General features: G+C 42.6%; 1 protein-coding gene across 1 annotated transcript in view; it reads right to left on the minus strand.

Annotated features, from left to right (window-relative positions):
- BAALC (BAALC binder of MAP3K1 and KLF4) overlaps positions 1 to 23,764 on the minus strand; it is a 40,997-nt gene extending 17,233 nt beyond the window's left edge. The window contains exon 1 of the mRNA XM_007056101.3: positions 23,474 to 23,764. Within this exon, the coding sequence (XP_007056163.2) occupies positions 23,474 to 23,651 (178 nt within the window). The 5' untranslated portion in view covers positions 23,652 to 23,764. The remainder of the gene's footprint in view (positions 1 to 23,473) is intronic.
- Between the last annotated feature and the right edge of the window lie 774 nt (positions 23,765 to 24,538).

The raw sequence follows: 24,538 nt of genomic DNA on the forward strand, positions 1-24,538 counted from the left end.
AAGGTGCCCCTTACCTCTCTCTTCCCCCCCCCCCCATCTCCACCCAGGTTGGGAGGTAAAGCTCTGCAGATAAACTTTCGAACTCTGGGGCTGCCCTGACCAGGCACAGAGACTTTTGGGTCATTGGACTTTTGGGACTTTGGGTGATTTGGGGTTGCTGGACTCAAGAACCAAAGGGAAAAGGCATGCCCCAATTTGCTTGGGGTGGATTTTTTGCTCATGGGTTGTGTTATGAATCCTGTTGGTGGTGTTTCCCCAACATAATGCCACATTGTTTCTCTCTGTTATTAAAAAGCTTTTTGCTACACTCAGACTATGTGCTTGTGAGAGGGGAAGTATTGCCTCTTGGAGGCGCCCAGCGGAGGTGGTATATATTTGTCCCAGGTCACTGGGTGGGGGCTCGAGCCGGTTTGCATTGTGTTATTGGAATGGAACCCCTAGATACTGAACCCGGCCCTTGTTGCTGCCAGCTCTGACAGGCAGAAGGGTTACACACCATTTTAAAAAAGCATACCACTGTACTAGTTTTACAAATGTGCTCATGTGCTATAGACAGAGAAATCTGCTTAAAATCTAATGTGCTTCAACATGAAGACCAAGAACAGCAAGATATTGGCCCTTCTAACATGTCTATTGTTTTTTCCCTATGATATATACATTAAAATAGTATAATCGAATAAGAACAAAAACCTAAAGCAAACACAAATGTGAAACTCAAGTTATCAGTATATTTGTAAAGGTGTCAAGAGCATATTCAAATAGTTTATGTAAATAGTGTGAATAGCATAGAAAGGGGAAGTTTTTTAATGTAATAGTCTCTCCAAAAACATCTGCCATTCATAACCAATGCTTGATCATAATGTTGACTGTTTCACAATCCCGTGGCTGGAAGCTGCAGCTAGACAAATTCAGATTGAAAATAAGGTGTAAATTTTAACAGTGAGACTAATTAACCATTGGACCAACTTACAAAGGGTCATGGTGGATTTTCCATCACTGTCCATTTGTCAATCAAGATTGGACATTTTTCTAAAAGATGTGTCTAGGAATTATTTTGGGGAAGTTCTCTGGCCCGTGTTATAAAGGAGGTCAGACTAGATGATCACAATGCTCCCTTCTGGCTTTGGAATCTATGAAAACTTCCAGTAGGACTTCAAACTTTTCTGTTTTCTGGGATAGTCACATAACTGCGTTACAAGCTGAATGAAAAAAAATAAATCTCAAAATTATGCCGAGTAACTTTGGCTTATTATAGGCATGCGGTCATTTTGTTATCATTTCCTAGCAGGAATCACTAAATACAACCCCAGTCCACAAAATTTAGAGTGCACAGTATATTGCCCTGATCAGTCAGCTGTTGTATTGAGTTCATTCTGTGCCCTGCCTAGAAAGCTGTCCAAAAAAAAAAAGAGGGAAAAAAAAGAGCTTTTAAGGGGAGGAATCCTAATACATAGGTATCCTAATACATAGGAATCCTAATACATGGTGCATTCTTAGTTGTATCTCTACTTTAAAAGTCTTTATTGATTAACCACAGTCATTGTCATCAAGATCCTTTGTGTTTCAGACTAAAAAGAAATGTATCAGTGACAAGTGGAACATCCCATTTTCTAAGAGCACAAAAGACTTCTCTTTTACAAAATTCTAAGCAGCAAATAATCCCACTCATAGAATTCATCAAATGCCATCTGAATGTGTTATGGAAATTCTCAGACGTCTCCAGAGTGGAGCACTGCCCATCTCACACTTACTGCTCTGTATACTGCCAGTGACCTTCTGTTCCGATTGCTCCCTTCACCCTGTCCAACTGCTACGCTCATCTCTTCTTTCATGCTGCACTTTAAACTTGGAACAGCGATGTACGCCAAGTCCCTTTCCCCACTCTGTCATGTGAGACATCCTTAAAGATGCTTAGGATGGGACTTTACTATATAAATCCTAATTAAAAAAAAAAAAAAAAGCTCTCTGAAATTCCAAAGCAGCAGTGTCCCACCCTCACATATCTGACCAAGAACCAGTTGATATAATTTATTTAGACTTTCAAAAGACAATTGCCAATACACCTTACAAGATGCTGCAAAAGAAGTAAAGTAGCCATCAGGTGAGAAGCAAAGTATTGTCATGGATGATACCGGCTAAAAGACAAGAAACAAAGAGTAGGAATAAAGAGTCAATTTTCATCATGTCAAAAGGTTAACAGCAGGATGCCTCAAGGTTCTATAGGGCCAGTGTTGTTTAATATATTTATTAATGACCTGGAAAAGGAGGTGAACAGTGAGATAGCAAAGCTTGCAGATGACACTTCCTTAGGCTGGTCAAGTCCACAAAAGATATGAGGAACTTCAGAGGGCCTGACAAACTAGGTGATGGGGCAACATGATGGCAGATGAAGTTCAAAGTTGATGAATGCAAAGTAATGCACATTGGAGAGAAACATTTGAATTATTAATATACTTTACAGGGTTATAAATTATCTGTATCAACTAAGGAAAGTGACCTGGGCATCACTATGTACAGCTCAGTGAAGACCATGGCTCTATGTTCAGCTATGGGCAAAAAGCAAATAAGGCTATGTAAGAAATGGAATGGAGAATTGTGGCAAGATCGACTAGGTCTGAGGCCCCCTGCTGGAGGCTCACGGCTGTGTATCACCTTGTCCCAGAATAGAGCAGCGAGAAGTCCTCCAGGCAGCCTAGCGTGGCTGCAGAAGAGTGGCCAATCGGAGGGGCTGCTGGAGTGACCAATAAGGGGCCAGAAGGGTCAGATAAAAGGCAAGCAGCAGCAGAGCAGAGCCTTTGGTTGCTGTGTGGAGCTTGACGAGGGAGGACCCAGTGCCTGGTGGGCTAGACAAGCAGCCAGCCATGGACAGCTCACTGCAGAGAGCTCACCCAGCAGAACTGAGCCCAGGGAAGGCTGCCAAGACCAAGTGCCTGGATGGCTGGATAGAACAGCAGCAGGAAACGAAAAGGTCAGTGAGAGCAGGCTGAGCCCAGGGGACTGAGTCCAGGACCTGGCTAGACCAGGCGAGGGTACAGAGGTGGGCGCTGCTGGTCTGGTTGCAGACTGAGCCAAGGAAGGGCTGCTGAAAAGGACACCAGCTGACTCGAGGGTACTGAGGTGGGCCCCAGCTAGGCGGTTGAAGAAGGCGGTCCCTCAGGGAAGAAGCCTTAGAGCTACGGCCCCATACCAGGGTTATGATAAGAACTTGGGACTGTATACCCCAGAAGGGGGACAGCATGTGTGGCTCAGCTGAGGACTGAGCTGCTGAAGACCAGCTGAGAGAACCAGTGGCTGGGGGTGTGCTTGTGAGAGGCAGGCGCCACCCTGATGTATCACCAGAAAAGAAAAGCAGGCTCACACGTGACCGAGAGAAAGGGGGCCACCCATGAGAGGTGGGTATTGTCTGCCCCTCCCCCGTGAAAAGAACTGTGTTTGCAGGCACTATTGGCCAGAGAAAAGGGGGCACACACGAGAAACGGGTGCTGACCCCATTACAAGAATAATACTGAAAATATTATACCACCATCATATAAACCAATGATGTACCCTCATCTTGAATACCATATGCAGTCACCTCATCTCAAAAAGTATAATGCAGAAGAAGAGAAGGAGAATGAGAATAATTAGATTGAAAGGATTAGGATTGTTTATCTTAAAAAAGAGAAATAACAGGAGACATGGTAAAAGTATATAACATAATTAATGGTCTAGAGAAACTAAATCAGGCGCTTCTATCCTCCTTGTCTTATCACACAAGAACAAGGGGACGTGCAATGGAACTGAAAGGGAAAATTCAAAACTGGCAGAAGAAAATACCTTTTCATGCAACACAAAATTTGACTGTGGAACTCATTGACTGCAAGATGTCATGGAGGCCAAGAATTTAGCAAGGTTCAAAAAGGGATTGAATGTTTGTATGGATATCAAGAATAGTCAGAGTTATAAAAGTTAATGTTAACAAAACATTTAGAAGGCATTTACAACTTTATGCTTTGGGGTTTAAATCTCTAATCTCTAACTATTAGAGATCAGGATGAGAACTTCTTAAGGGCAGATTATCTCACATCTGCCAACTGCAAGGTTCTTAAACCTTTCTCTGAAGTATCTGGTGCTGGCCATGGAGACAGGATACTGGAGTAGATGGACCATAGGTCAGATCCAGTACAGCAATTCTTATGATCCTATATAATCAAGCAATGATATCATAAACATGATACTATAATACTGAATTACAGGTATACCTGTGTTTAAAGTGACTGAATATTGGCATATGTGCCACCTAGCATGCTTTAATTCCAGATGATGGGAAGCGTGGAGTTATTTAATTAACAATGCTATATTTTTGGAACTGACTGTGGTACAGTCTGGTTAGGTTAAATTCTTCTGGTTCAGCAGCACCTCTTATTTATTGTGGTTGATGTCTCATGAACAATGTATAAGCTTTTATGTGTCATGCTGTGTAGTCATAAAAAGATATTGTAGAGCATTAGACATTAGAGATGAACATTTTGAGTAATATTTCACAGCTAAGAAGGAATAACTAGCTTTGTTACCACAGGCGGTTTCTACCAGAGAAAGTATTTATCTGTGACTTTAGTTAAGTTTCTTTCTTCTAGTCTTAAAATATTTTTTAGTGACATAAGCAAAGTTTATGTATTACAAGTTGGAATTCCTATTTCTCCCCCTCTGCTTCTCTAAGAAGCTATTGGTGTTTGGGAAAACTTTACAGAGCTGCTGAAATGAGGACTGGTACATACATATTATATGCTTCTCCTGTTCAAAGTAAAATGAACTGTGGATCATACTCCCACCCTTAATTTAATGAGTATAGGTGGGGATGCAAGGAGAGGTAAATTTAGAAGCATCAGGTCACTTCTTACCATGGACAAACCTAAGGGAAGGGGGCAGAGAGGCAGGAACATTCCATGAGGATAACATCAGAGATTTTCCTGGAAAGCATCCTCTAAGGGGGCAAAATTTGAGGGCTCGCTGACTTGGCAGCAGGTGAAGCTTCTCAATCTGGGATCCAGAAAGAAAGGACCCATGAGATCCACAGAGATAGGACCCATCTAGAAGGACAGCTGTGCCTGCATGTGACTTTGTTAGGAACCCTGCTGCAGTTTGCTGGATCCTTCGATTGTGGAAATCAAGCTGATCTGTATGAAATGCTGAAGCGTCATTTGCACCTTCTCCTGTCCCAAACCCTTGAGGAGTCCCTTCTGTACAGAGCCCCATTGGAAGGGCTTCCACTACATGCCAGGGAGAAGGCATTCTGTGCAGACAGAGGGAGATCTGCCTGGGGTTGTGCCCCTTCATATATATTCACGGAGGGGAGACTCCACCTACCTTTGCAAACATTTAGGGCTCAGTGCTGCTTTCTGACTGGCAGCATCATACCACAAAGCTTGGAAAGCAGCAGGAAGCTACATAACTTGTGTGTATACAAAATAAATAACTTATAAAGATATGGCCAATCACCACACTTCTTGTGTGTCATACCCTTTGGACTAAACTCTGTATGTTTGTCTGACATTAATTTGTCTACAGAGCATGGACAGGGCCACCTTTTCTGTTTGGAAAGTAGCTCATGCATTTTCAGCACAAGTCATATGAAGTGTATGCATCCCCTGCAGTGCAATTGGTGATTTTTCAATATAGTATGACAGGTGATACCTAATGAATGACCGACGACAGGATCAAGCACGTATAGACTCTGATCTTGCAGTGAGCTCCATGTGGATTCATCCCTGTGCTTTTGCAGGTACAGGCATCTACAACATGGAGCTCTTTGCAAATTTTTGGGACCGGGTGCTCCCCCACTGATATGTCTAGATACAGAATAATGCCTTGATACTGATATGTTTGGTGTTGCACCCTGTGATGGGGTGTACCAGGCCCAGAGGCCCTTTCTGGAGGCCTCAGGATACTACCACACACCATCCCAGAAAGAAGCAGTAAAAAGTCCTACAGGCTGCCTAGAGTGACTGCAAGGAGCAGTCAATCGGGGCCCAGGTAGGCCGTATAAAAAGAGCTGCAACGCTCAAGACAAGCATTTGCTGCCTGGAGCTGGAGGAGAGTGGATGGCATTCTTAGATGGCTGAGGGAACTACAGGACTGCAGAAAGAACAGTTGCTGGCAGGGACCAGGGGATCAAGGAGGAGCTCTTGGCTGGCTGCTGGACTGAGTACAAGGCTTCAACCCTACAGTAAGAATGAAGCATTTGTGAAGGTGCTGGGGCTGTGGAGAAGTTTCCCAGGGAACTGAAGCAGCATAGTGAAGAGTTAAAGAGGACACAGTGGCACATAACTGCTATTCAGAGGGTCCTGGGCTGAGACCAGGAGTAGTGGGTGGGTCTGGGTTCCCTCCCCTGCATTAGCCACGGGGAAGTGGCCTGAATATTGAAATGTGATACACTCTCAGAAGGGGAACTGAACTGCTTAGTGGCTCAGCTGGCGAGCTGGGGCCAGAAGGATCCAGAGAGGGCAAAGCCATTGCCTCCGTGGAGGAAGCCTTGGGGTATGGCTCAATACCCAGGCCAGGTAAAGACTGTCATACTATTAAAGGACTGAGCCTGCGGAGGGCTGCAGGACATTATGGAGGGCCCTGAAATAGACCCAGTTGGACTGTATGCTGCAGAAGGGATTTGTTTTGTTTGCACACCAACAGTGCGTGACTCAGTCGGAGGGCTGAGTCTCAAAAGAACTGCCTGAAAAACCACTGACAGGGGTTACCACAGACTGAGAGTGGAGCAGATGCACACCTGCCCTGGGATGCTCGCGAGAGGTGGGTGCCACCCTGTTACACACCCCATGCACTGATACACCATCAAGAAATAAAGAGGCAAATATCGTGGCTATATTTGTTCTGGAAGGAAAATACAGATGGTACCGAACTTAACAACTTGCCTGTGATCACAGCCCCACACACTACACACAAAATAACAGGCTTAAAACTTGTCTAATCATCTAGCACATAAATCTGAATTTAAGTTGTGATCTTCATTTTAAGAAGTGGAACAACTTTCCAGGTCCAGGAGAGCAGTAAAATAAAAACAATTTCAAAGTTAAATTGAGGCCAGTCAGCCTTGACAATAACCCTTTTATTAGGCCTTAAATAATAAATACTTAGTACATAGAGAGGTTTATGTCATTAAAGAACTCTGCAAACACTTACAACACTTCTGGGAGGTTGGTAAACATTACTACCTTCACTGATTTTCCCAAAGCCACAGAGGAATCCAGTGCCAGACAGGGCTAGATCCCCAGCATGACCTTCCGGCTCCTGGTCCCTCACTCTGGCTCTTATTTACTGGATACAGTAGTCATCTAAGACCTAGACCCCTTTCTTCTGCTGATATGCCCACAGGAGGAGGGCAAGGAAGAAGGAAACAAAAACAGTTCCCTCCTAATTCTTCCATTTTGGGGTGGCATTTGCCTTCCCTTTTTGCTCCTGGAAGAGCAGGGGTTCAATCTCCCACCCTCTGTGGATCCTCTGAGAGCCACACTCAGAAAGCCAGGGCCCCCTGTATGGCAGCCCGGTGTCTCTTTGCTGTCTCCCAGTCCTCTGTGGCTTTCTTCTCTGGAGAGTGTCCTCTGGAAGCACCTTAAGAGTGAAAAGGGATTCCACAGTGCAGGGAGAGGTAGCAGAAACATTAAACAGTGTTAGGTTTTATTAACTTTTCTGAGTACTCCCACAGGGTTTGGGCAATGTTGTTCTCATAGCCTTAAATATAGCAACACAAATGGTTCTGCAATAATAAGTCAATTAGTGATGAAAAATTACACGGTTTTGAATGAGAGAAAGTGCTTCTGAATCACTCCACTGACATGTTCCTTGGTTGCTATGGTGAAAATGTATTTGTTTAAACCAGTTAAAGAAATACTAGGGATTCAGTATTCCCTCGGTATTATCAAAGGGTTAAAACAATAATATTAATGTAACTTTGGGGATGATTGTTTTTCTTGTTTCTGGTTATAAAAGTACTAGAATATAACATTAATTTTCATTTATCTTGCTGAAATCCTTTTAGCTGTAACACTTCAATCAACAACTCTTATCAAGGATTTCCTATTGTGCACCTTGGAAATAATCCAGAGGCAAACAAAATAGAGTCCATTTTCATTATTCAGCCACTGGAAAATGTATTTACATTATCAGAGATATCAGATCTCCACTTGCTACCACAGCAAAGTCTTCCAATAGTAACATACATATAATCCTGGGTTAATGTTGCATTTATGTTCTGCACATCCATATGTCAAATCAATTATTTTACTCTGGTAAAGAACAGAAAACAGGGATTAATTCCTCTTTAGAGAGGGAGGTAAACAATTATTTTCAGTTCGAATGTCTTAAATTACAAAACAATGAGTTTTTTTTATCTGAGAGGTTATACAAGACCTGCTCTGTAAGAGTCACCATAGCATCCCCTCACAACATTCCCCCTTTCTGACTCTCCTCCTCACCTTCAACCATGTGTTGGACTCTTTTCTGTCTGACGAGGATTGGATCTCACTTCTTCTGGAGCCCATAAATACAATTTCTGAGTGTTTTGGAATCACTAGAAATCTCTGCAGGGTGTTTGTAGCCTTTTATGTTATTTAATGTGAATTTAGTAATGTGGTATTATGCCACTGTAGGTTTGGCTCTGGTGGCTAGTTTCAAGCTTAACAGAGTGAAAGTCACCTCTGCTACTTGCTTCAGATTTAGAGTCTCTAGGAACACATAAAGACCAAGGCTAGTGGCCATGCATACATTCACAAGTACAAGGTCTAGTCTGTTTTACAAGTTTTATTAAAGGTTATTAAGGTTATGATTACCCATGCATATAGAAATTATATAAAGACCTATGCACAAGTTACAAATATAGTCATACTCGCATGCTTAACAATATTTCTAGGGTCTGATGGATGCCTTGCCAATTGATCATCAGTAGAGGGATAGTTCCTATTGGAGTTTTCCTGTAGGGAACTCATTTTACCCAGTCTGGGAGCCCTCTTATCTCGTGATTCTGACTACACCTACACTCTGCACAAGTGTGTGAAGGTGTCCACCCTCTTTTTCCTTATTTGTATTTGTTCCCCCAAGAATAATGGTATACCCCATTTTTCATAGGTTGGTTATTCTCATTAGCATTTATGCATAATGTATACCCTGCAGTTAGGGCCCGTGTTAGAACAATGTGACTACCAGGTATCTTGTAGTCAGAATTACTCTTGTGGTTAATTTTTAAGCCATTGGCACATCTTTTCCTGTAATCTTGTAGCACAGGGTCATTCTTTGGTCACTTATTTATGTCAAGCATTTCTTAGGCATAAGTCCTAGTATGGTTAAGCTGACATTTTACATGCCTCGGCCTGTAGGCCTTGCATTTCAGCCCTACTTACTTAGATACCTAATGCATTCTTATCCCTTTTGACTACTGATCAATTTTATACTTTTATAATCCTACAATTTAAATCTATTTAGCATACAATGATTATACATTATGTAACCCTTCTGCCCATCAGAGCTGGCAGCAACAAGGGCCAGGTTCAGTATCTAGGGGTTCTGTTTCAATAACACAGTGCAAAAACAGCTCAAGCCCCCACCCAGTGACCTTTATGACAATTACATACCACCCCCCTGGGCACCTCTAAGAGGCAATACTTCCCCTCTCGCAAGCACAGAGTCTGAGTGAAGCAAAAGCCTTTTAATAAAGGAGGGAAACAATGCAGCATTATGTTGGGGAAACACCACAAACAGGATTCATAACACCAACCATGAGCAAAAAACCCATGCCCAAGTAAGTTTGGCAGTGTCCTTTTCCCCTCAAGGTCTTAAGTCTAGCAACCCAATAGTCACCCCACACACACACACAGAGTTTCTGTCCTTGGTCAGTGCAGCCCCCGCAGAGTTCAGAAGTTCATCTGCAGAGTTTACCTCCAGCCTGGGTGGAAGTGGAGGGAGGTATGGGGGACATCTTACATGCTCCTGTCCGCTCCTCTCTGCCAGCTGCCCAGCTAGCCACTCTGCTCCGCTCTCCAAGCTAGCCATCCTGATGTCCGCTCACCAACTTGTCTTCAGACCCCCCCACGCACACTTAACACAGCTCTCAGTGATCTCAGCTCTTAGTAACTTCAGCTCTTTAGCGATTTCAGCTATCAGTGATTTTTAGCTGGTAGTAGGGGAGCCTTAGTGCTTGTGCACCACTAGCCCAAAGTAGGTCTAATACTTAGACCTAGGTATCAGTGATTTCAGTTCTGCAGCATGTAATGAGACTCCTAATAGAGCCAAAATTAGCTCTGCTATTACACAGTGGAGAGAGGAGGGGTCAAAATAGTGTTTCAGGCCCTCAGAAGAGTCCCAAACTACCAGGTGCACATACCTGTCCCCAGTCTCTCTCAATTCACTGGGTTTTGGAACCCATGTTCGTTGCCTAGTGAGTGCTACTTAGTTGAGGGCGAGTCCCTCTTTCATAAAATGCCAAGTATAGTTCTACTGTCCTTGATTCACATAACCATGATAACAATGCTTTATTACTTCTGCCCCAATAACAAAGAGGCTGGGGATCCCGCAGCAGCCAAAGTTACCATTTGGGCAAGCAGTTCATCATTCTAGGCAGGGTGGGTGTGCCCATGCAAACGAGATCAGCCCTTGAAGTCCTTTTCCACAGCTCACCACCGGATGTCAGGGTAGAGCTCATTCTGACTCTGCTTACAATTACATGACATGTTAGTTAATCATAACATTACACAATAAATGAATGATAAAATGAAGTAATTGGCTACAGTAGTCCATCTTCCCAGAAGCTGAATGTGTTGTTCAGGTATCAGAGAACTTGTTTAAATCCTGATTCATTGCACAGTAGTACACTATGCTACCCCTATACCATTAGGCTAGTCCCAACCACCTTATTGTGCTGGAAGTTTGCGAGATCTAGAGTGCTTTAATTTTTCTTTGATACTGAGAGTCAGATCTTCCTGATATGAAGTCCTGATATGGTGCAATAGAGGCAGTGTGAAAGGACTGGTAAAAGGAAGGCAACTGATGTGGGTTAAGGTTTGTGGGAATTCCAGAAGTGAGACTTTAGGAAGGATTTGAATGAGAAGAGAGTGTAGGCTTTGGGGTGCTGGGAGTGAGAAGTCATTCTGTAGGATCAGCAGGGTGGGAGGCACAGAGCTGGGAATGGAAGGACACGAATGGGATGTTAAGGTTGGTAGCTGCAGGAACTGAAACACAATAAAATGTATTCCTGGAAAAATGGAGGGCCAAAAATCAAAACGAGAGAGATTGGAAAATTATTTTGCTCTTCTGCAGATGGCCAGTCTTTCTCCTGGATAGGTTGCCCTGCAACTCAGTCAGAATCCATGATCTTCTGGGAAGACAGAAAGGCTCAAGATAACTTTTGCTTGATGAGGTACATAAGACTTTAAGAGTCAACCAGCAGAGGGCAAAGCAGAAAACTTGACTCTTCAATCAACTGACTAGAGGGATTTAAAAATAAATCCAACAACTTTAAAAAAAAACAAACCCAACCTTACCTCCTGCAGTGAAGCTCACAGTTACAAACTCCCTCAGTACAAAACTGCACCTTCATTTACCCATTTCCCTTTTTAAAAGCATACAGTGTTACTGATCATAATAGGAAAAAAAAGGCAAAATAGGTTTTTGATACTAAAGAAATAATAAGTACTTAAGCCAATAGCCAAGAAAATTGTTGGAGAAGAGCGCACTACTGATTACGGTACAAAGCAGGGACAAGCCATTGTTTCCATGCAAGTCCATTGGTGGGAAATATACATACTCACACAGCATGTAGCATCATTGGCTTAATCACTGAGAGTGCTGTGTTTAGCTGTCGACAATCCCTCAATGTTGAGCTGTAGTATTTTCAGGGCTAGTTCAAAGGCTTAAATGTTCGGGGGGTAGGCAGAATTACATCAGGAATGTTGGCTGGCAAGTGACCAAGATTCAGTCCTAGAAAGGACTTCAAATGCTGTCTGCTGGTTGGATCATCAGTTTCCCTGGTAGGAACCGGGTACTCATGAGTTCACGAAAAAATGCTGATCATCTTTCTCATCACTTGAAATATGAATCCCAGCCAAACTACCTCAGCATAATCCTTGACAGATTTCTTACATATCTTAACCACCTGAGGAAAAGGCACCTAACGTGAGGACTCAGAACATATCTTCTAAGCAAAATGACCAGGACTTCATGGGGAGCAAACACTCAAATTCTCCGACCATCTGAGTTAGCTCTCTGTTACTCTGCAGCTGTACTCTGGTCTGGCTCCATCTGTCTCACAACAAGTTGGTTGACACACAAATACATTCAACCATGCACATCGTAACTGGGATGATTTCATCCACTCCAGCACTATGGCTCCCCGAGGTAAGCCACTCATCCACACATCTGTTGTGAGGATGCTACAGCCTCAATGGGTGAGAAGATCAGGGCAAACCCAAACCTGCCACCATCCAGTCCTCTTTGACTACCCAAAAGCACACCTGTCTTCAAAGCACCCATTGCAGGCCTACTTGCCGTGCCCAGATTTCTCTGTAACATTGATGTGGCATGAAGAATAGTCTGGAGCTGATGTCAGAAACCACTCTCCTATAACTGACCTGACTGTGCATGTACCCAGCTTTGATTTGCCATGCTGCTCATGGGTCCTTCTGAACAGATTTTGAATGGACCAGGGTCAATGTGCAGCCAGTCTTCACCCCTAAGCACAGGTGCTGGAACTAGGGGTGGTTGGGGTGCTGCTGCACCCCCTGGCTTGAAGTGGTTTCCATCATATACAGGGTTTACAGTTTGGTTCAATGGCCCTCAGCACCCCCACTATACAAATTGTTCCAGCACCCCTGCACCTGAGGCCAATGAGAGGATCTCACATACAGCTGTGGCCAAAGACAGACAACGTCACACAGCACTGACAACTGCCCTCTGACCAGATTTGAGGGTGGTCTGAGGGCTCTGCACTTTGCTGATGAGGGTGCCGCAAACTGGCTTGGCAAGCTCTGCATTTGATAAGAAGAACTGGCATAATCCAACAAAATAGCACTGCTCCATCTCTGCCAAACATGAGGCCTGATGTAAAAGAAAAATTAGCAGGATTGCTGCGCAGCTTTTCAGTCCTGACATTAACTGAATCTGAGCTTAAAATAAAAAACAACTTTGAACCTCAGAATTTCTTACACTGCAATTAAGTTCCCTTGCCTTTAAGGTGTGCATTACACCGAAAGTGGGACTGGCATGATTATTTTGACTGTTCTGTGTCTATAATGCTGTTCTTGTTACAGGTATCCAAACCTCTGTCACCTTGAGACTGGATTACAATTATGTGCTCAACATGAGGCTATCCCTAAACACCATTAGGAAGTTTCAGAAATGCAGAATGCAGCAGCCTGCGTTCTTAGCAGTGTTTACATATGAAACACATTACACCTGTACTCTGTGATTGGGACTAACTTCCATTACATTTCCAAGTTCAATTTTATGGGGTTTTTTTTGTTTGTTTGTTTTTGTTTTTTCAATCTGTATATCCCAAGTGGTTCAGTACCCACTAGACTCTCTCCTGGAGATACCAAGACAGCTAGGGAGACCCTCTGCTGAGGGCCTATGCACAAGGCACATTCAATGAATTTGTTTTACCCACATGCAAATGACTACATAAGGTGGAAAATCATGTGGAATCAGTCCCACTCCATCTACTTGGAAATGCAGGGGGAATTTAGGGAGACAGATTGTAATTATACAAATTGGAATTCATCTGGGATTTTGTGAAAAATGGTATGGTCTGTTGATAAACCACAAATGATGAGGATACTGATTATACAACGCATCCTAAAGTCCCCACCTCTATCAGCACAGTAGCTCAAAACAAGAACACTGATTTAGGGAAGAGTACCACCTCCTGAACTGTAAACCTCACTTAGTGTGACGCATATTTACAGGGTAGAGGACTCTATCCTGGGAAGCAGAGACTCTGAAGAAGACTTGGGGGACATGATGAATAATCAGCTGAACATGAGCTCCCAATGTGATGCTCTGAACAAAAGACCTAATGCAATCCTGGGATGCATAAACAGTGGAATCTTGAATTCGAATAGAAAAGTTATTTTACCTCTAAACTTGGCACTGGTGCAACCAGAGTTTAAATACTTCATTTAGTTCTGGTGCCTGCAATTCAAGAATGATGTTGGTAAATTGGAGAGGGTTCAGAGAAGAGCCACAAGAATGATTAATGGATTAGAAACATGCCTTACAATGATAGAAGCAAGGAGCTCAATCTATTTAACAGACAGAAGGTTAAAGGCTGGAAGTTGAAGCTAGCTAAATTCAAACAGCAAACAAGGTATAACTTTTTAACAGTGAGGGTAATTAACCACTGGAACAGTTTACAAGGGTTGTGGTGGATTCTTGATCACTGACCACTTTTAAATCAAGATTGGATGTTTTTCTGAAAGATCTGTTCTAGGAATTATTTTGGGGAAGCTCTATGGCCTGTGTTACACCGGACGTCAGAATAGATGATCACAGTGGTCCTTTCTGGCCTTGAAATCTATGAAGCTATAAATAAATCAAACCAATATAAAAGCTTTTCAGAAAAATCAGATTTACCAAGTAAATATTGCTTAAATACTGTCCCTGCTCCTCAACGCAGACATTACTATTACTTCTCCTGATCTACACATTTCCAGCTTCTAATATAGGTCATTAACATAATGCCATCTTAATTTCACAGAGATGCTGGTGTCAGTATGATCGCTGAAGAGATACAACTGAGAGTGGCATGAAAAATTGCTGTACAGTATATGGAGAATTGGATGGATGTTTTACATTTATGGCCCTGAGCCATCAAAACGTTGAATCTAGCCACATGCTTAATATATTGCAAGACCAGAAGAAACCATTGTGAATGTTTAGTCTGACCTCTTGTACACAACAGACCATAGAACTTCTCCAGAATAATTCCTGGAGCATATATCTTTAGAGGTTTTTTTATCTTGATTGAAAAATTGTCAGTGATCGAGAATCCGCCACGATCCTTGTAAGTTGTTCCAAAGGTTAATTACCCTCACTGTTAAAAAGTCATGCTTATTTCCAGCCATTGGATTGTGTTATACCTTTCTCTGCTAGATTGAAGAGCCCATTATTAAATATTGGTTTCCCATGTAGTTAGTAATAGACTGGAATCAAGTCATCCCTTAACTGTCTTTGTTAAGTTAAATAGACTGAGCTCTCTGAGTCCTTAACCTCCAACTGCCAAATGCTGGGACCGGACAACAGAGTATGGATCGCTCAAAATTGCCCTGTTCTGTTCATTGCCTCTGAAGCATCTGGCACTGGCAACTGTCAGAAGACAGGATACTCACTAGATGGAGAATTAGTTTGACCCCATATGGCCATTCTTATTTTCTTAGTCTATCCTTTGATCATTCTCATGGCTATTCAATGAACTGTCTCCAATTTATCAACATCATTCTTGAATTGCAGGCACCAGAATGGGACACCGTATTCCAGCTCTGGTTGCACCAGAGCCAAATATAGAGATAAAATAACTTTTTTAATCCTACTCGAGATTCCCCTGATTATGTGTTGCCTGACTACATTAGTTCTTTTGGTCAGAGCATCAAGTGGGAGCTCATGTTCAGATGATTATCCGTCACGGCCCCCAAATCTTCTTCAGTCACTGCTTCCCAGGATAGAGTCCCCGATCCTAAGTACGGCCTACAATATTGTTCCTAGATATATACATTTTCATTTAGTTGTACTAAAATACATATTGTTTGCTTGTGTTCAGTTTACCATGTGATCCTGATTATTCTGAATAAGTGACCTTCTCCTCCCAAATTTTTGTGTCATCTGCAAACTTTATCAGTGATCATTTTATGTTTTCTTGTAGGTCATTATTAAAAATGTTACATAGCACAGGGCCAAGAACTGATCCATGCAGAATCCCAATGGAAACACACCTTCTCAATGACTATTCCCCATTCACAGTTACATTTTGAGATCTATCAGTTAGCCAGTTTTTAATCCATTTAATGTGTGCCATGTTGCTTTTATATCATTCTAATTTTTTAATCAGAATGTCATGCAGAACCAAGTCAAACACATTACAGAAGTCTAAGTACATTACAGCAACACTATTACCTTTACCAACCAAACTTGTAATCTCATCAAAAAAAGATATCCTGGTAGTTTGACAGGATTGATTTCCATAAACCCATGTTGATTTGTTTTAATTACATTAATCCCCTTTAATTCTTTATTAATCTATTCCCATATCAGCTGCTCTGTTATCATGTCCAGGATTGATATCAGAATGACAGGCCCAATCATTACCTGGGTTATCCCATTTACTTTCCCAGTGCTCCATGACTTATTGAAAATTAACCTTATCAATCAAGTGAGCTCCTCAGCCAGCTCTTTTAAAACTCTTGGGATGCAAATTATCTAGACCTGCTGATTTTAAAATATCTAACTTTAGTAGCTTCTGTTTAACATTCTCTAGAGATACTGGTGGAATGGCAAGAGTGTTATCATATGATGAGACTACATCATCTGTTTTATCCCCAAATAGAGAATATAAATGACTATTTCTGCCTCTTCTGCATTATTATTGATGATTCTACCATTTTCATTTGCTAATGGACCAATACCATTGTCAGAATTCTATTTGTTCCTAATACATTTTAAAAACTTTTAAAAATTTTCCTTACCTCGGCTGGCCATAAATTTCTCCTTTTGTCCCGTTGTTTCCCTTATCATTTTCTACAATGCCTAACTTCTGATTTATATTCCTTACTATCAACTTTCCCTTTTTTCCATTTGTTGTATAGCTACCTTCATTTCCCTGTAAACTCGGTCATGTTTGTTTTGGTTTTTTAACTAGCATGGCCATCTTCCTCAATTGTGGCTCTTTGGGCATCTAGTAAGATGTTTTTAAGTGATTCCCAAATTATCTTTCGTATTTTTTCTAATTAAATTATTTCTCCCAGCTGATTTGGCTCATACTTGTTTTCAGCTTTGTGAAATCGGCCCTATTAAAGTACTGCGTGTGTATGTGTGTGTGTGCCGGGGGTGAGGTGGGGTGGGGGGGATGACATTACATTACTGGTCTAAACTTTATTCTGTTTGCACATTATAAATGTAATGAAGTCGTGATCATTTGTACCTAAGCTACCATTAACTTTTACGACTGTGATCAGTTCCTCTTTATCTGCTAGGACAACATCTAATTTAAAACTGATGTGTTGTAAATATAAGTTTAGGCTACAAAGAGGAAACCTTAACTGGATTCCAAGTTGAATACTATATATATATATATATATATATATATATATATATATATATATATATATATATATATATATATATTTGAATGAAGAATGCAAATGTTCAATGTAGTGTCAATTCCGGTTGGTTTGCGCCCATCAGTTATTACACTCTATATCCAGTTAACTATTCTTTTCATCTACTGCCATTTAAGGTTATTTATAATACCCTGATTCATGGGCTGAACGAAAGATGTGATTTGTTCTTGGCAGGAAAACTGAGGGAGAAAGGTGGTTATGCTGTGCATCAGTGTTATTTCTTTTCAGTCCATGCAGTACTTCCCATCAATCTTTAGTGGACAGTCTGTGAAAAATTGAATTTGCTGTCACTGAACGATGAGGTATATATGTGAATGACATGTTCAGATTAATTCCTCTGAAGCAGCAGGGTCCTGCACTCTTTCATATTGCTTTTGGCTTGCTTTTATGTTTAATACGGTGTTTGTACTTACAGTACTGGCAGCACAGAGGTTTATTTATATGTTTTTCCATGGGTGCTAAGTATTCTGTAAACCCTGCCATTCATGCCAATCTGGAGAACATCCCCATCAAATTATGATTTAAGGGACTAATTTGCAAAGGGGTCTCAACCCATGCATTATCGCAACCCATCCTTTTATGCATGCACGAACATCTGTACTAACCCACTGTACAAATAAAATTTACCGAGGTTTTGCATATCACCTGCATGTATACATATTAATGCTTGAAAAGTGTGTCTGCTCAACTTTGCGTACACATAAATGGCCACTTTCTGAAACTAGACACTATTTTCCTGCCATCTCTTCTTCCTTTCTTCCTCCTCCCTTTTGCTCTCTTCTTCATTGCTGAGAACTGGGCCTGTTCAACACAATATATTCCCAGCAGAAGTTATAGGGAATGGAAGTTGAAAGTGTGTAGAATAAAATACATTGACAATAAAAAATGGGCCACATTATCTAGTAATTTAATCGAACAGTAATGTTTATACTAAAGTTCTGGAACACATTTACACTCAGTAAGGATGTCCTAATTATCCACTGGTCACTACAACACTTGACTGTAATAAAGTCACCCCTTCTTATTTAGCGATTAAACATCAGAGTAATTATTATGACACATTCCTTATATATTCCAGAGTTTAAATGATCTTGGGGGGGGGGGGGGGGGGGGCGGGAGGAAAAGGCAGGTGTAAGAACATAGAGCGCGGCATGGATATACCCTTATTATGCATTACTGAACTGGACATTGCATTAATGGGCTCTCCAGCAGAAATTGTTTATTGTAAAGTATATTTAAAGATATAATGATTTAATAAAGCATCTTTCTTTTTCACAAGATGAGATTTTCATTTGCAACCTCATGGTTGTTTACTCACATTAAACTTTTAATTTCATGTTTACCTGGTCAACGGAACAGCAGATGACTGCAGCTGTGGTTATAACCAATACTGCTCTCTGTTGTTATGGCAACTAGTGTTCAAACAGCCCTAGTTTTCTACAACTCCTTTCAGTTTCTCCTACTGTAAAGCAACATACAAGGGAAGGGCAACTTTCAGAAACTTCCATAAAAAAATTGGCCAGTGCTTTGAACCCCTTTATTTTATTTCAAGTATGCTGATTCTTGAGCAGGAATCCTCAGCCTAAGTGCCAAGGTGATATCTATCAGCCTTTCCTGGCGCTGTGAGTGATCACATTTGTAGAACAACTACATCATTCTCAGTTGGTATTTTACTTAAGTAAATGCAGCAGAACAAAAATATTTTTTCATAAACACACACAAATGCATCTAAATAGAGACAATTATGCCAAATATCAGCCTGATATTGTTGATTAGCTGATCTTAATTTATTAATTTTTTTGTGTCACTGTTGAGTTTTCCCTCCTATTATTCTGGTGGAATTTCCCTAACAAGTTCATGAAGGACCCCATCCTGCTCCTGCTTAATGGACATTTTGCCAATGATTTCAGAAGAAGGATTTGGCCCATGGTATATACTTTTTTCTGCTAATAAGTCTATTTTTTGTGGCTGCCCACTGAGAGTAGGCACCTTTGCTAACATCATGAATATGTTTTCCTCTACAGCAGAGGTTCTCAAACTGTAGTCCGTGGACCACCGGTGGTCCGTGAGCTCCATTCAGGTGGTCCGCAGATAGTTCCTTCTAAGGTGCGCACCTGGGTGGCCGCACACAAGAGAATGAAGGGCCACCCACCTAATTAGTGGAGCCGCACCGGCGTGGCTTCACTAATTAGGTGGCTGGACCCTGGAGAAGATGCACATGTAAGGTGAGGTGGTGGTCTTGGGCGGAATAGGTGGGAGGGGGCAGTAGGGTGAGAAGAGGGGGTGGGGGGAATTTGGGATGTGCAGGGCTGCAGCAGCTAGAGAAAGAGGCAACTTTCCCCAGCTCCAGGGCTGCAGCTGCTAGGGAGAGATGGCCCTCCTTTCCAGACCCAGCTCCAGGGCTGCTGCAGAGGGGGAGAGAGGGCACATCCATCGCATTAGAAAGGTAAGACTACTGATATTAATATGAGTTGTGTGCTTTTATTTGTAGAACAAAAAAACCATTAATTAAGGGGGTTTTTATATAGCGCATTTATCCAAAGCGCTTTACAATAGTTAGCTAATGGTACAAACAACATTTGGAAAGATCATTATGTGGTCCGCTGAGACCCTCAGCAATTTTCAAGCGGTCCATGGAAAAAAAAAGTTTGAGAACCACTGCTCTACAGTATGTCAGGCTGATTTGCATAAAATGTACTGTGGATAATGTTCTTTGATAGGTTACAACTGTAAAGTATACAAAAACTAATACAGAAAGGTTTATTTGTTTTTTCAAGTCAAACAACAAAATTACTCAAGTAATTAAAAAGAAGTCTTACTTGATGTGCTCTTAAGTTAAGTTTTTTGATCAATTAAAGATGAATTATTATTTATAATGCCGCACCCTCGGACAAAATTTGGGCCCGTTGGTGATAGATGCTGTAAAAATACATAGTAAGAGCCAGTATCTGCTCTGAGGAGCTGTCAATCAAAAGGGACAGATCATGACTATATGACCTTTTGAGCAAGAGGCAGCATTTTGTTTTATTAGTCAAAGTCATTTTCCGGAATAAGCAAAAACTGAGTTTAACACGGCTGCTGATTTAGGAGAGAGTGGGAATAGAATGACTTAAAAGGAGCTACTTCTGAGCAATAATACTGAGTTTGGTTTCAGCTGTAATTGAGTTAATGGAACTCTTAAGGGTTTTTGATAGAGGTTTGTGTTTTGCAGTTAATAGACTGTTTACATTCCCACTAGATGTTTATCATAGGTTTTTGCAGCAAGTTATACATAAATATGAACTGAGACATTACAGTTTTGGTGGTTATTCAAAAATTATTTACCCAGTGGTTTTCTTGTGGGGGATTAGCCTATTGGTGACTGAGTCTGATCCTGTAAACCCTTACTCATGCTAGTAGTTCTACTGAAGTCAATGAGGCAACTCAAGAGAGGAGAACCAAGTGTAATGAGTTGCATGATGAAGCCCTATGTGCTTCTGTGGGAAAACAGTACTATTATTATGCCCAACTGTAGACTGAGCATTGGCGGAGGTTTGGGAAACCAAGATTCTGTGACAAGTCCTTAGCTTACAATTAAATGGAGGCTCTTATCAGTATTCTGCTAGAAACTCTCATTTCCCACTCCTGGAAACCACACACCCTAAGTTTAGACAAGTTTGTCTTTTAAAAGGTTTCTTTCAATTTCACCACCTGCAATGCTTCATAATGTTACCTGTATTTTTATCTCTCTCTCCCTCTTCAATATGTGAGGCTGTTTGGTGCTATCAAAAGCTCAGCTTTGGACTTTCATGAATGGCTACCGAGCAAATTTTACTTCTGTTATGATCCTGGTCAGAGGACAGAGGATCTGTTCTTTTACAGTTTTCAGTGTTTCACTTACTGGTTTTTAACAATGAATATTGTTCTGTATTTACTCTTGGGAAAAATACAGAGATGTTGAAATTTTGTTAGTTTATTTAAACATTCATGTTAAAAAGATGTAAAAAGACTGATAAATAATCTAAAGAAAAAAAACTAAAACAGGAAGAAAGGAAAGAAGAAATATGGAGGGGGACAGAAGATTTAAAAAAAAGACATACAGTAATGAATTGTAATTTTATTTAATAAAAAGTTATGCCAAAATGTTGTGAAATATCATAGGTTTGGCTACACACACATTTATCTATAGTGCAAGTACATAAACAGAGCTAAATATACTGGCAGAGAGAAAGAAGGATGTACTAGCATTCTGAAAATATTTTTGACAGGTATTATTAATACCAAGGATGGGGTTGATTATTTATTGTGGTACATGGGAGTATTACCAGGAATGACAGGATAACCAGGAAAGGGAAAATCAAGGTTTGAATATTAGGAAAAATTCCTGACAGTGAGATATAGCTAAGGAATAGTCTCCCAATAGAATTTAAGTTAACTATTATTATTATTGCGGTATTTATACTGTGATAATACCTAAAATGTATTAGGAGCAGCAACCAGCCACCCTGTCTCATAGTGGCACATCACCCCAAGAACTTACCATCAAGTAGTGGTAGTTCCATCATCTGGAGCATTTAAAACTTGAGTGGACAAAACACTAGACTATATATATTAGAGAGACAAGGTGTATGAAGTTATAGTTGACCTGAAGAAGAGCTCCAGGAGCTAAAAAGCCTGTTTCTCCCACCAACAGAAGTTAGTCCAATACGAGGTATTACCTCACCTATCTTGTCTCTCTAACATCCTGGGACCAACAGAGCTCCAACAATACAAAAAAATGTATTCTAAGAACAATCCCAAACTGACAGAAAAACAACTTGTGTTTTTTCTCTCTCGTCTCTATGATTCCATAGGCAGATTGAAATGCCCTCAGAATCTAATTTATCTAACACTTGCATATTGAATCTCTCCTCCCCTTTCTCCCTCACCCTGTCTTTCCCCACTGTAAATTCTTAGATCCACTGCCAGTTAACAATGTGACAAACCTTAAACATAAAAAGTCAAATTGTAGGCCAACTGCCTTATTTCACACTGTTGGGTCAATTTGATTTTCTGCAATGTCATGGTCCATGGAATTTTATTTTCATGGGGGTTTTAAGGAAGGCAGGGTTGGCTGATTTGTGCCACTTTTTAAAATATACTCCTTAATGCCTTGTTTTGCATGGTCATTTATTCTGCACCAAGAGACCATACAGTCACATTCTCTTCCAGTGAGATTATCACAAAACTAATGCCATTTATATGTTCTCCCTCAAAAAATTAAGCATCATTATCAAAGTGTGGTAGGTAGAGAACAAGCCTTTTCTAATAAAAGCATAGGAATGTGAAAGTTCCTCCTTTTCCATGTCCACTGGAAACTACAAGAAATTATGAGACCAGTGAAAGGTTTTTTTTGATACACGCTGCAGTGCTGCTGTAGCAAACACGAAGTTTTTAAAGTGCAGACTTAGATGCCTGCATAGGCGTAAAAAAGCATCTTTTCCCAAGGGAAAAAAGAGAAATAGACTCTATAGAATACCGCTTTGGTGCTAGTTGCAAACCCGTGTCCACGCATTTGATTAAACTCTTAACAGAACAATAAAGAGATTCAGACAGTTCGTCCGTCCAGCCTGGGGATGCTGGATTCAAATGTGGTGTTTCACATAAGTGAGGACGTTTTCTATGTGCCCGATGTTAGGGTTCAGCGGGAATTTCCAATACCTGGGGCTAGGTGAATTGGGGAGCACCGTGGTATACTCATGAGAGACAGAAACGGCCCACACTTCACAGATCGCTAGGAGTAAGCCTTAACCGGCGATCTCCCCGACCCCTCGCATTTGTCTCAGCGCGACGTACAGACGCTGTTCTCCGGCCAGGTTCTCGGCGCATCAGCCGGAGCCGCTTGTCCTGCCGGTCCGCCCGGGGTCTGCGGCTGGCGAACACGGAGCTCCCCCGGGGTACATGCGACGGAGCTGTCCCCGCTCCCAGGCTCCGGAGGGACGATAGCTGGGCAGCCCACCCGCCCCAGCTCAGAGCCGGCGGGGGACGCCAGCTCGCCCCGGGGACCGAACCGGAGGGAAGGGAGCGGGACAGCAGATGAGGGGCTTTGGCGGCAGCCCCGGGGACCCCCCGCCCAGCCCAGCACTCACCCGGGTGCGGCGCGCCCTGCTCCCGCAGTCCGGCCTCGGCGCGGGCGCTCTCGTGGCCGCAGGCCGGCGGCGGAGGCTCGGTGTCGGTGTTCGTCAGCCAGGTGGACTCGGTCTCGCGGGTCCAGCTCTCGTAGTAGCGCGGCTCGATGGCATCGGCTCGGCTCCCCCCGCAGCCCATCCTGCCGGCCCCGGGACCGGCCGGCTGCAGCCCAGCGCCAGCCGCTCAGTGCCAGTGCCCCGGGCGCGGCCAGCACCGCATCCCGCCTCCGCCCGCCAGCCCGGGGGCCGAGACCCGCCGGAGCAGCGCTCCGGTCCTCGCCGCTGTGCCCTCTGCCAGGCAGCCGCCCCTCCCTTCCTCGCCTCCCCCTCCGGCTGCTCGGCCTTGCGGTCTCCCGCCTCCCAGCCGTCTGCACCGCCTCGCTCCCCGGGAGTTCCTGGCGGGAGACTCGCTCTGCGCAGCCCCGGCCCACGCGGCACAGCCTGCGGCGACGCCTCTGGAAGAGGCTCCTCAGCGAGCTGTCTGACCTCCGCAACTCCTCAGCCTCCAGCCCATGAAGAGGCGGGGATGGGAGAAAGCGGCCGCCCAGAGATGCTGGTTCCCTACATTAACGGGTGATCCATTGTTAATATATGGGATGGGCAAACCTGGCAGGTACTAGCCATAACAAACCTTGGGCGCCCCATTTCATAAATCCACCCTTCCTTTTCCTAGCATGCGAGGGCAACAGCGACTGGCTCTGGATTGCTGCATTAACTCTGGTGCTGCTGTTAAATGGGCAACGTGTGTAATTCAGCCCTTTAACGCCAGCTCCTTCGTGCGCTGGAATGTGCACTTCAACCCGTTTCTCTCAGAGCAACAGACAACGAGTCACTCCATTCATGAGTAAGGGTCATTAAGACTTTCACTGATAGCAACCAGCAATCACATCTGCCATAGTGAATAGTGACAGAGGAGGGAACCGCTGAAATGAATATGGTTCTGACTCGTTATTGTTATTTGATGTTTATATTACCACAACTCTCAGAGGCCCCATTTTCTGGGGAGCTGTAGGAGAGAAAGGTTTT

Source organism: Chelonia mydas, chromosome 2, assembly GCF_015237465.2.
Source record: "Chelonia mydas isolate rCheMyd1 chromosome 2, rCheMyd1.pri.v2, whole genome shotgun sequence".
In the NCBI taxonomy this organism is placed as follows: domain Eukaryota; kingdom Metazoa; phylum Chordata; order Testudines; family Cheloniidae; genus Chelonia; species Chelonia mydas.